Here is a 13,398-nt window from a genome sequence, read left to right on the forward strand (position 1 = left end):
CAAAGGATCCACAGAGAAAGCAGGGGAGCAGCTGTGATTTATTTGTGAATAGCTTCAACAACATCAAAAAGAGGACCAAAGGTAAGAGCACTGGTGGTGGATGTTGAGATCAACCCGCCGTTCTTCACATCAGACAACAGTGTTTTGAACAAACTGCTTTGGCATGAGGGTCAATTCCCTCCCAACACCGCTGCTTTGACTTCAAAAAAAAAAGTGCCGGCTTCTCTTGGTTCATTCAATCGCACAGTACAACTCAACAAATCATCAGGTCAGAAGAGTGTGTGGTGTACAGTTTACTGTCAAACTAAATCAATAACAAGTGGTGCTCCTGGATAAGAAGCAGTCCTGGAAGGCAAACAGGGAACATGCCCAAAATCTCTCCAACATTGTGGGAAAGAACTGACAGGAAACACAGTGGGTGAAATCACTGGTAGATGACTTTTCCACAGACAAGGTACCAGCGCCGGAGATATCAAACCACAGAAAGTGGCACAGTGGCTCAAATTCAAAACTAAACTGTGACTTAATACTCTACTGAAGAGAATAGATTCACCATGATTGTATTTTTGCTGTATTTTTCTGAAAAAAAGAAATCTTAAATCTGCTTACTTTCCACTCTCAAACGTCTTCCTCGGTACTGTAAAAAGTCTCGCTGGTATTATGACACAGCACTGGCACTTTGTCGTTGAAACGCCTTGACAGATGCATACCAAAGGAGGTTGTTTTATTTGTTTTTTGGGTGGGGGGGAAGGGGGGTAGGGGGTTAGGCACGTTTCCCAGGACATAGTGTTACACTCTACAACAAGTTACAGGTGACAAACAACAAGACTTTCACCCTCTTTACAACACAGCGTCTGCTGGAGTATTGAGGGAGGTGGAGTGAAGAGGTCACAGGAAGCGGATTCCTGCTCCGAACTGGACACCGTCACATATCCTGTGAGAGGAGAGACGAAGGAGAGGGGAGGAATTACTACTCTCATCCGAACACATCCATCATATTTCCATGAACAGAAAACAGAATTCCTACCGTCGTCAAGTCGACAATCGTTCAAAACAATAACTTAAAATAACTGTGGAACATCTCAACTACACAGGTTCAGTGATACGGGTTACTGTGACCTCAGCACCCATACAATATAAGAAAGCAATTGATTTCTTTCAAACTGCTGTGTTCTTTTGCAGCAAAAACAACCTAAACCTTGGATGTGTGGGGACAAAATCTGAGTTAAGACTGTGTTTTTATTAAAGTCAGTGAAAAAAACAACATAAGTGAACTTTATTCCTGGGGTATGTCAGCGTGTCAGTCTACCTGTCTCCGCTCTGAACTCCCATGGGCACGCAGTAGTTGAGCTCCAGTCTGGCGATGTTCCCGAGCCGCAGCACAATGCCTGCTCCGTAAGACCAGCGGATGCACTCAGCTAGCTTCTGAAGGTGTGCCCGAGGACCTTCACCTGCACACATTACACTCAAACATGTTACAGGCCCCTCACAGGGGCTCGGATAGACTATTTATTTGGATTTGGTCCACATGTTGTTATAGAATAGTGGGACCGTGTACCAATGCGAAATCCCCTGATTTTCCCAAGAATTTCAGAAATTTTGTGGTGTCAAAAATGGTGAACATAACATGTACTATAATGACTTATGGAATGTGTGCTTGTTGATGTCGCGGACACACGTGTTCACAAAATAGCCTGTTTCCACACGTCTTTACTCTTTATAGCCTGTTTTCTCTTGGTGCAACATGACATCCTGTCTATGTGAAACCGAGGCTTTCTGGGATAGGCGTAAACATGTGACTTACAGTGACATCCAACATACGCGTCTGAAGAATTTACCCCTGTGATCTGACAATTCAGGACTTTCTCTGCCGTGATGGTCAGCATCTCATGGATTTCATAGGCTTTCCAGTTGCTCTTCACGACGGTCGACATTTTTCTGTCTCTCATTTCTGTGATCAGCTGTTTCCTGCCTTTAAAACTGGGCCATCACATAAGGGTGCTAAATCAGGCCGGCACCTGACCTCCGTCTTGATGGCTCGGAAAGAGTGAGACTTTTGTCAGTCAGCCAGTGTGGACCTCTTTTTCACACGGCGGGTAGTGAATTTGTCCGGTAGTATTCTCAGTCCACTCACCGTAGTTGAGGTTGCAGAGGTTGCCTGCGTTGAGGAAGAAGTGCGTTCTGAAAAGGTCTCCGAAGCCGCCCTTGCCCGGTCTGAAGGGCAGTGGAGTGTAAAGGTGCAGACCGCCTGCCCAGTATGCCTCTCCACCCAGATAGTCACCTGGAGCACATAGAGAGAGCATTAAAGCTGCTGTACTGCACCACTTACTTAAACTATACATATGCATTCGGCTGCAGCTCCTTATGTACTTCTCTTCGTTCAATTACATTTTATTTATATTGCCAAATCATTACAAAAGTTATCTCTTTTCAGAGTAGGTAAAGACCACACTCTATGACTTATTTATGAATTATATAGTCCCAACAATTCCCCCGTAGAGTACGGTGGTAACGAAAGCCTTCCCTATTACAGGCAGGAACGTCGGACGGATTTATCTGATTAATCGGGGGTAGGTATTTGCCTTATTGGACGGTGACTGTGTGGATACAGACAGAGAAACAGGGGAAGGAGAGAGAGGGTGGAGGGTGATACAAAACTCTCCAGCTGTAATGGGACCTGGGACGTTGAGGTTTTATGGCCTGTTGAAGGCAAAACACTCACAATTTACCATGAATAAGTTTACTATTTAAACAATTCAAAGTGGTGCATAAAATTCTACCTGACCAAGTATTTACTCAAACAGGTTTCAAAGGCAAATAGATTTATTCAGAAAATGAATGAGAGAAAGACGTTATCAGGAAGAGCGACTCGCTCTCTTCTTGTTTACCGTAACAACAAGAAACGTACAAAACTCCACCGACACATTTACTCAAACAAAACTATAAAGGTAGGGTGGTACTATATCAGGTAGGTGACGTTATGTTGAAGTGGCGTTAACAATGGGCGGCTTTGGGCTCAGACGCTGAATCATCTTTGATGTGCTGTTGTGGTAGAACAGTTCTAGTTAACAGTGGACACACTGCACTTTTTTCGGCTTCTTTTGTGTGAAGTGATCCCAAACTTGTTCTCTACCTTTTCCAGATGTAGTGGTGTGCATCCGCAAAATCAGTCTGTGTGGAACAATGATCCCTGCGCTGAACAGGCCGCAGAATGCACGAGATAGGAATTAAACGAATCATCGAGGCAGAGATTTCGCCTTGATGCATTTTTGTAATCGAGTAACTCGAGTAATTGTTTCAGCCCTAATCTCACTTTTTAAAAGTAAAATATATTAATATCTACAAATCAAACCAGGTTTGCGGATGCAACACAGCCGACCTGTAGACGATAGGAAACTAATCAAGCAGACTGTAGAATGGTGTCGGGTTACCATGGTTACCGTTTTCTGTGCGACTGCCATTCACATTTATTGAATTTTTTCCATATGTGCCGTCTCCATTTTATTTATGATTTATTTTTATTTCTCATTTTTTATTTATATAAGTATGTTTACTCCATCTAAAGCCAATGAAGCAAAGACTTGTGTTTTCTTCTGTAGTTCCTGGTTAATTGTCCATCTCCAGTTTTGAAATGGAAAATGTCTAGGAACCCTGTACTAAAGTTGAAGTAAGCAAGAGAGGAGTTTCTTGTCTTTGTTTGATATCTGGAACAGAAGCCACACATCCCCTTTCCCCCATCGTTTATCACAGAGATAACAGATTAACCATAATAACATTCTAATGCTATTTCTTTGTTCAACTTTTCCAGGACTGATGGTCAGAAGACATTTTACCTTCACTCTGTGGCCCGATGCTGTACATCCCGAACCCTCGTACACTGGTGGGACCTCCAAGGTAGAACCTGGAAACAAATACAGAACTATCACTTAACCATCCACTCAGAGCTCAGAGTTGTGTCATATATAGAAATGGAAACATTTGGGTGGGTCAGTTTACATGTAAAGCGGCTTAAAAACAACCTTGCTTATCATTAGGAATCTAGTGGACTACATTTAGATTTTTACGTGGATGTTTAGTCTCCTACAGCTGCCGCTGTCAGAGCCAGATGACAGATGTACCTGTCAGCGATGCAGGAGGGCTGTCCTCCGATGGGACAGAGCATCCCACCCCAAAGAGACGCAGACAAGACCTGAGAGGACACAAATATTTGCCTTTTACATCAAAAAGGGAGAAGAACAGAAGAACTGTTTCTCTCCTCAACTGAGTGAGTGCTGCTTTATCGCCCACTGGTGATTCTTTAATGCAACTACCCCAAAACAACAAACTAAAAGATTGGTTGCATCTTTTAGGAGCTAATCGTGTCAAACAGGTCTGGAGTGACTTATTTATGTCTTACTGAGTCCCAGAAGAGCCGTCTGTTGAGCTGCAGTTCAAAATCCTCTTTCAAGAAGCTGGCGTCTCCTCCTGTGTACCCGGCCAGCTCCTGCAGGGACAACAGATCACATGTCTTTGTTGGTAGAGAAACAACACACACTACTTCTGCTATTGCCTACAAATCCCAAAAATGTCCAACTCATCATTAGTGTTCCATAGCGTAAAATGTTATTCAACACGTCAACAATGAGCAGAGAAGTGTTGAAGAATTCAGGTACACTTTTTGTCATGTAAATTTAATCGCTAGTTCCAATCCCGGCTGGGTTCCTTCTGTGTGGAGTTTGCATGTTCTCCCCGTGTCTGCTGGTTTTTTTTCCCGGTTCTACAGCTTCCTCCCACAGTCCAAAGACATGCATGTGTTAAGTTTATTGGTGACTCTAAATTGCCTGTAGGTGTGAACGTGAGCGTGAATGGTTGTCTGTCTCTGGGCCTGTCCACACAAAGACACAGTTTCCTGTAACCGCACAACTTTTGTATCGTTTTGGCCGACCATCCACACACAGCCAACGTTATTGGAGCCTGAAAAAGGTATCTTTTGAAAATTGGAATGAATCAGGCCGACCAGATAATTCTCCCTTTTCCCTGATGCTCTGAATAGGTCACTAAATTGGTCTCTAGTCTCTTTTTCGAAATCAAGTTTCTAAGAAGGTGTGAAAAGTCTCTCAATGTAGTGAGAAAGTGGCGCCTGTGAGTGCTTTGGGACTGGGAAGTGATTGGTGCATCAGAGCCCAAAACAGCACAAAAGTCTCCACTAACACCAGAAACAGTGGACACATTTCTCTCTAGGATGGAGGAGGATTTGGGAAGTCTCCAGATTTGGAGAGAAACTCTCTGGTGTTTGTATTCTCCACAGGGTCTCCCCATCTCTTCTTCACTGTTGTTGGTGCATATCTGTGGCAGTTACAGCGCCACATCCAGGCCTGGCATGTGTATTTAGTCGGTTTCACTGGTTTTGTGTGGACGCAGATATTTCTTGAGGTGAGTCTGTGTGGACTGAAAACTTCTTAAGAAGGAAAGAGAAAAAAAAAGATTGTTTTCAATCATGTGGACGTATCCTGTCTGTTTCTATGTGTCCTGTGATAGACTGGCGTCCTGTCCAGGATGTACGTTGCCTCACACACAATGTCAGCTGGGATTGTCTCCAGCCCCCCGCGACCACATTAGGGACAAGCGGTTGAAGATGATGGATGGACATTAGATTATAATGAGTGTCGTCTCTGTGAAGTTTTAAAAAGTGTAACAACACAGTGACCACTTTCACCTCGCCATTGCCGTGACTCTGACTTGAAAAACATGCAGGGTGATGTAGTCTCTCTGTTTGTCTCTTGGCATGTCTGTATCGCAGCGGAGCCCTGCTCTCTGTTAGACATGCAGAGGTGAGGACAGAGAAACCGCCACTTACATGTTCTCATGTACCGTTATTCTGCACAGGTCGATTTAAGGTGAATCGGTACTCTGTTGTTCTGACGTAATTTGGTCCGTACCTCTTACAAGTACAGAGTTTAGTACACAGCCCTATAAATGACCTCTTACAGCGAGTTCACAGTGTCAAATGTTGTTTGCACCTTGTTTGTTAGTCCACTCATAAACATTGGAAATACACGTGCAGACTTACCTGGTTGATCCGAAGTAAGGCGCCCCCGTTGGGGAAAATTGCAGAATTCCTCGAATCGATTGACACAGTGTGCTGCAAACAAACAAAACAAGAGTTCTGTTGAACTGCTGCGGAGGACAAAAGGCTTTTATAGCCCTCACAAACATTTCCTGAAAAGGATCTACATTAAATGGCAAATGTGGAAAGAAAAGTTGTGTTTTTAGGAGCTAGAGCAAAGGCTCCAGGCTGTACCGAGAGGGCAGATTTCAGCGAGTGTCCGCTCTCCTCTCGCACGGCAAAGGACGCACTGCGTGCCAAGCAGCCCAGCTCCCTCCAAACACCCTCCCACTTCAACGTGTGGTTGGTCATCCCCAGAGGAAACTGCAAGAGGACAGGAGGATAGAGAACTTAAGCTTGAGAAGGTTTGAGTTAAGGTAAACTCACTCCTTTTTGGAGATTAAGTGTCACTCCAGCGTGGTTTAACAGCTGTGTGTGAACAGTGTTTAACAGAAATACAGAGCACACAATTCTTCCTCTCTGTCTTAAGAGATTCTGAAGTTTTCTATTTCAATTTGCTTTCTTAGTATGAAATATCCATGCACGCACACACAGACAGACACACACTTACATTAAGCTCTGCAGACATTCCTCTGTCGGTTTCCTTTAAGGAGCTCCACGGGAACTGACCTGTGACTTTGTACATGTTGAGGGTGAGGCTGAAACAGAGGACACAAATTATGAAAAACCAAAAAAAGTCCAAAACTCTGCCTTGGTGGTGCACTCCATCTGGCAGTGGCAGTGGCAGTGGCAGTGGCGCACTCACACTGTCCATCCGTACCGTTGCAAGCAAGTTTCACGGCTAAAGCCTAGTTAGTTTGACCAGTGTGATTGCAACCGTACCGCGCCTAGGAGGATGCTTGCCGGCCACGGCCCGTTTGGAAGAGGTGGGCTTTTGTAAAGCATGTTTGCACATGTACAAGCACGAGCGTGGCCACGTGTACGAGCACGAGGCCTAAGGCGGTTGTGACATCATTTTATGTGCGCCTGTTCGGACATAGGAAAAAAAAAAAAAAGACCTACCATGCGGGGACATTTAAAACAATGGCAGCGAAAGGTTCACGTTGGTGTGATGCGGAGGTGGTGTGTTTACTGCAGATTTGGTCGGATGAAAATATTTAAAAACAGTCGACAAGACGCACAAAAACTCAGAGGTCTACGGAAAGATTTGTATTCAAAGCGACGCATCGTGATGACGTCTATCAATGCGTGTGACGTGTTATGCGTGTTATGGCATGATGACGTATAGGCAGCAAGAAGCATTCGCCGAGGCCCAGGTAGTGTGAGCACAAACGGGCCAGGGCCGCAGGGAGAGAGGGAGGGGGGGACAAGTACCCTAAAGCACGGGGCACGGTACGGATGGACAGTGGGAGTGCGCCCTAAGAAACGGCTGTCTCGATCACTCTGTGCAGTGAGGACGCCTTTGCGGTCTTGGTGACACCATCAACAGACTTCTCAGAACGTTCACTGACATACTTGCGTTCAAAGTGTCCTGGCTGGGGCTTGAAGAAGGACAGGCCATATGACGTCTCCTTGGTCCCATAGGAGAACTGGAAAGTGAGTTTCTCAGCTCTACCGAGCATGTTGGGCAACTTCAGACCCAGCACCTGGAAGTCAGGACAAATACGTTCATCTTTCAGAATCGTACCAAATGTTTTTGTTTAACTGTATTTGCACCATGTGTTCAGATTTCTCAAAGGTCATTAACGCGCGCAATCTGGAGCATCATCCACCGCCAGAGAAAGCATAAAAATAAGAAGTAAGAGGCATTAGGTAAAATATTTATAAAAAACTAAAATGTTACCAATTATTTGAAACCAATTACAACGACCTTTGAAAGCTTGATTTAAGACATTTTAAGAAGTATTAAGGCCCTGTTTATAGATTAATAAAGTCAGTGCCTTTTAAGACTTTTTAAGGATCCGCGGGGACCCTGAAAAATATGTGTTCTTAAATGAAAAAGTGTGGATTTGTATTTTAATTTGTATATCTATATACACGGTATATACACACAGTGGGTAGGGAAAGTATTCGGCCGTTCAGTCTGATGTAACACCCTTTCAAAATACGATTTCCGGGTCCAGACGCTCCGTTGAAACAAAACAGACACAACATCCGAACATGTGAACAATCAGGATCACCTCTTTGGTCAGTTAGTCTCTTTTTCATCCATAAGAAAGAGATAAAATGACAACCGCGTTGTTTTTTAAAACTACAACTGACTACATCCTTTTAGTCGGTTTTACTGGTTTTGTGCAGATGCAGATATTTCTTGAGCAGAGTCCGTGTGGATGGAAACATTTTAAGAACAACAGAGAAAAAAAAAGGTTGTTTTCGATCGTGTGGAGTCACTGGTTCAGCAGATTAGCCGAAGGATTCTCATGTTGTCATGATGGGTGGACGGAACCATTTTGCGCCCTTCGTCAGGGGCAAGAAGGCCCTCAGAGAACCTCCACTAGTTTTTGAAATACATAGTTCAGTCTCTCAACAAATGTATTCAGCCAATCTTTAATTATAATAATTAATAATTCAGGAAACACTAACGCTTTCCAAGGATGTGTGCTTGAGAAACCTCAGTAAACAAGTTTACTCCCCTGCACACTCAATCCCTTGTTCACAATAAAAGGAAAATCCGACTGACATATGAAAGTGTTTCCCTCACCATGCTTCCTTCATTGTTGCCAACCATGGTGTTGTAGCTTCCTGTCAGCCTCTTTATCTCAGTCACCTCAAAAGTTACATCCAGACCGTTGGGCAAAGCATCTGAACCTGAAGAGGGAGAACCAATCACATGTGTTTCTGTATATTCACGTGTCACACACACACACACACACACACTATGATTCCATAGAAAAACCGTTGCATTCGAAATACATGACAGAGACACAGACACGTTTTTAACTACCTGTGCCATTCACAGAGTTGGGAATGTTCTCGTTGTGTTCTTTTGTAAAGAAGAATGTGTTACCTTCAGATGTATCGATAAGAACCTCCACCTCCTTGAAGATTCCCAGGCGGAGCAGCCTCTGTCTGGCAATGTGAGATCTTTTCATCACCTGCAACCGAGACAGAAACAGAGCTGCTGGAGTCTTCCTAAAATTCAAAGACTTTTTCAGAACCTGAGACTGATCCGTGCTTTACAGTGCAGTACAGTCACAAATACATACATCAATGAGGTTTTTGGCGTGGAAAACCTCAGAGATCTCATAGCCGAGCAGATCCTCTTTAGTTCTCCCAAGACCCTGGATGTTAACATGTTGGACGACCACCTGCAGTCAAACATATATGAGAGAGAAAACAAATTGATAATGTATTTGGCTGCCACTTTTTTCCTTACGGGTGAAAGTATTCTATATGCGTTGTACAGTGCTGTGAAAAGCTATGTGAAATCTGTCACTTTTTTCCAAACTTTGTTGCGTTGTACAACGACGGAGTATTAGGGCCAATAAAAAAAATGACGGACCTGTGGAGGGAGGTAATATTTCGAGGAAAATGTTGCAGATTTACGAGATTAAAAAGTAGCAAATCTACAAGAAAATCATTATTTTACATGATGTCTTCAGACCTTGTAGCGTCCTTTATTCTATCTAATCTTCCAAATACAGTATTTTTTTTCAGAGTTTGCTGCAGACATAGGAGCCTATGCAGCATACAGCAGCATCTGTATTGATTCTGAAGTGATGTGGCTCAACAGGGAGCGTAAAACAAAACACTGGAGGTGTAAAACAACACACGATTTTTTTGACTCGTAAAAATTGCGACTTTTCTTGTAGATTTGCCACTTTAATCTCATAAATCTGCGACATTTTTATAGAAAATATTACCCGTCTCCCCCGGGTCTGTAATTTTTTTTAAATTTATGATTGGCCCTTATACGCCGTTGTATTATACACTCAATTTAAAATAGATAAAAATCCATCTTACTCCTTATCAATCTACACACTCCATGACAAAGCAAAAACAAATGTTTAGAAATTGTATCAAAATTATGAAAAATAAAAAACTGAAATATCATGTGCAAACGTTTATGCCCCCTTTACTGGGTAAGCTGTTGAAGCACCTCCGCACTCTTTATATCTGATTTTCAGGGACCCTTACAGCAGATACTAAAACCTCTCTGCATTTGAATGAATCTCTATGAGAATTGAGGGCAGGACTGGATTCAGGTGTAAATGACACTGGTTCAGTATAGAGCAGGTGGTTGGATACACAGCAGTAATGGCGCACTCACACTGTCCACCCGTATCTTGCCCAAACACGTTTCACGGCTAAAATCTAGTTTGTTTGACCATTGTGAGTGTAACCGTACCGCGCCTAGGAACAGCACGCTTGCCGGCCAACGGCCGTTTGGGAGAGGTGGGCTTTTGAAAAGAACGTTTGCCGTTTGTACGAGCACGAGCATGCTTACTGCAGATTTGGTCGGATGAAAATATTCAAAAACAGTCGGACAAGAAGCACAAAAACTCAGAGGTCTATGGAAAGGTTTGTACACAAAGCGACGCATCGCGATGAAGTCATCAATGCATTTGACGTGTTACGGCGTGATGATGTATAGGCAGCAAGAAGCATTCGCCGAGGCCCAGGTAGTGTGAGTACAAACGGGCCTGGGCCACGGGGGGAGAAGGAGGGGGGGACAAGTACCCTAAAGCACAGGGCACGGTACGGACGGACAGTGGGAGTGCACCTTTAGTCATCGAGGGTCTGATGGATCCAGTGAGCTTCAAAGCCTCCTGCAGCAGAGGTGGTCGGATCCCTTTAAGGGCTGAATCTCTGGACTGAGTGTCCTCTTGATCTCTATGGAAGAATTAGTCAGGAGAAGAAACCTACTCCTGCTACTGCTACTCACATCTTTGTTTTCGAGGATCTCCTGCTTGGACTCCTGCTCCGGTTCTGGAGGCTCCATGAAGTCATCGGGGTTGACCCCCAAGTCCCGGCCGTGCATCGGGAGAGGATCCAGACTCTGCACCAAGGATACGCACAACGCTTGAAATGACACAGCATATACAGTAACACAACAGCCCCATAATTCCTACTTGGTCCACAGAGCAGTTGAATCAACCTCTAAGTTCCTCTAAGGGGTTTTGTAGTAAGGTAAGGTGAGACTTTATAGTTAATCCTACAGTCCAATACAATGACGTAACACAAAAGTATGTATGGCACCTTTAAAGGGCAGCTGTTATGGAGGAGAGGGCAGAAAAGTCAGTGGGTGGAGCTTTATAAAGAGAGTGTCTGATGTCCCACGACCCCTCGAAGTCAGTGAATGTTTCAGTTCAGACAGTTCTGGACGGAAGGGTTGATGTCAGTTAAGATGAATAACAATATTGATAGAATATGTTTCCTGGGCTAATATCTCAATTGTAACTGTTGCGGGGAAAGTAAAACCATTTTCTGAATGTATTAGACAGTTTTAGGCGAATAAAATGTCTTCTTTTAATGTTCTTCTTTGTATATACCATCTGAAAGCAACAACTGTCCATTAAGATATCACCACAATTATCACAATGAGGTATTTTGTTATGATGTGTCCCTTTGAAAAATCGCGCCCAGCCCTTATTGGCAGCATTACGGGCATTTAAATGGATTGAATGCAAACTTCGGTCGTTTCACCACCCACGGTTCGCCGTAACTTGTCTTTCTTGTTCACCCTTTTCCAACTGTGTGTGATGGTACATCGAGTACAAATGCTGGCGAGTCTGCAGCCTCACTCACTGGGCAGGGAGGTCACGGCCCAAACCTACAGAAAGGCCTGCTGTGAGGAAGAAATATACTTTACCTTAGCATGGACAGTCCCCATGGTAACTATCCGCTCCTTAGAGCCTCTTCAGACCGGCTTAGCTGCTCTGTACACGGGAGAAACGAGAGAAATGGCAGCGGCTACTTTCTCCAGTACCAAACCCCCTTCAAGGGAGTCGCCATGACAGTTGCTGAGATCTCGTGGTGTGTTCAGGTACTCCTTATAATATACGTCAACTCAACGAAAGCCTTTCTTATTCATATTCATGTTAAGAAAACAGAATGCATTGTTATGTTCTCCGTGTTAAATGTGCTACACAGATAGTTCAGAGTCCCTGTCACGTATTTAATAATTACTCAGCGCTGAAACAACATTATGGACATATGTCTGGTAATGCGAGACAACGCGTTTAAGGAATTCTGTCTGGAAACTGTGAAAAATGTATCATACGCACACTTATCTGTAGGATGAGCAATACACAGCAAAAGTAACGCCGTGCGTGGGGCCGGTATGAATTCACTTTTGTTGTTGTACAGTGACGCTAAAATCTACAAGCTCCTGTGTCCCTGGCGTATTGCCAGGTCTAAAAACAAACACCGAATTAGGACATTGTTATGAGTTAGATGTTACAATGGAGCAAATTAGTGGCACCGCAGAACGGAAAGAAACGGAGATAACGTTGTCAAAAGGTTACACAGGTATTGCTCTTAAACGCATCACCCCTGTCTGCTCTCTGTGATTGGATAGAAATGAATTGAAGTGGGCGGGATAGGACCAAAGTCACGTTGAAGGAGCTCTTCCAGCAGATGGCGGTGTTTCTCTTCTTTTCGTCGACGTCACTTTCAAAGGAATCGAAACTGGCAGCATTTTAAGGTTGACTATGTGGAATCTTTATTGAAAGCTATATTTAAAAAATAAATAATACCCTCGCGGGGTGTTTTGAGGGGTACAGAATGAAAGTGCTGCTTATCCATAAAAAAATATATTAAGTCTGAATTAATATTTTACTTTTTTTTACGGGTTTGACAATGACTTTCTGTTTCCATGGTAGCAGCCAATAGCGTTGGGCGTTGCTGGTTGCCAGGGTTGTCTGTTGTTGGGTGCAGCTATTGTAGGCTGGCACTGGGTGAAATGGAGTAAAGCAAAGAACTGTGTCTGTCCATGTGTCGCTCGTGTAGCTCAAGAGCGCTGATGTCCGTTGTGTTTGTGTGATGGTGCAATTTGGCCAAACTGTGGCGCTATAACAAAACTTGTCCTGAAACCTTTGAACAATATTCTCTGGATTCTGTGGGTCTGGACCATCACCTCTAAAAACGTTTTGGATACCAGTCCTAATGCTTATAATTATCTTCAGACCCTCTGCTAAAAAAGTGTATGTGGGAATAATTGTAGACCCGACCAAATGGAGTTATGGGCAGGAGGAGGAGGGTGTGTGGCTAAAAAGAGCCGTAGTGAAACACATTCAGCAGCTTAGGTCCCAGCTCTGTAGGGCCCAGTGCAAGAGACACAACTCTTCTGTTCTAACTTTTTGTGCATTGTGTCCGATATTTTTTCTATCATTTTTCGTGTTGTTTGGTGC

At 43.8% G+C, this 13,398-nt stretch overlaps 1 protein-coding gene across 1 annotated transcript; it reads right to left on the reverse strand.

The window, feature by feature from the left end:
* Window positions 1-17: 17 nt before the first annotated feature.
* samm50l (sorting and assembly machinery component 50 homolog, like) lies at window positions 18-12,000 on the reverse strand. The gene is made up of 15 exons (XM_083934732.1): window positions 11,859-12,000; window positions 10,932-11,045; window positions 9,253-9,354; window positions 9,054-9,141; window positions 8,748-8,854; window positions 7,562-7,692; window positions 6,657-6,744; window positions 6,281-6,409; window positions 6,050-6,121; window positions 4,397-4,483; window positions 4,119-4,189; window positions 3,834-3,901; window positions 2,135-2,281; window positions 1,310-1,451; window positions 18-934 (listed from the first exon to the last, which is right to left on the reverse strand). The coding sequence occupies exons 1-15, from the start codon at window positions 11,877-11,879 to the stop codon at window positions 889-891; spliced, it is 1,413 nt and encodes a 470-aa protein (XP_083790858.1). The 5' UTR covers window positions 11,880-12,000; the 3' UTR covers window positions 18-888.
* Window positions 12,001-13,398: the final 1,398 nt, after the last annotated feature.

Source organism: Echiichthys vipera, assembly GCF_963691815.1.
Source record: "Echiichthys vipera genome assembly, chromosome: 20".
Lineage (NCBI taxonomy): Eukaryota > Metazoa > Chordata > Actinopteri > Perciformes > Trachinidae > Echiichthys > Echiichthys vipera.

Coding starts and splice junctions, on each gene's coding strand:
- samm50l (XM_083934732.1), bottom strand. CDS start 11,879: ATGGGGACTGTCCATGCTAAG. Junction 9,142..9,252: donor ACGCCAAAAACCTCATTGAT/GTATGTATTTGT, acceptor TCTCGGTTGCAG/GTGATGAAAAGATCTCACAT. Junction 2,282..3,833: donor CATCGGGCCACAGAGTGAAG/GTAAAATGTCTT, acceptor TATGTGCTCCAG/GTGACTATCTGGGTGGAGAG.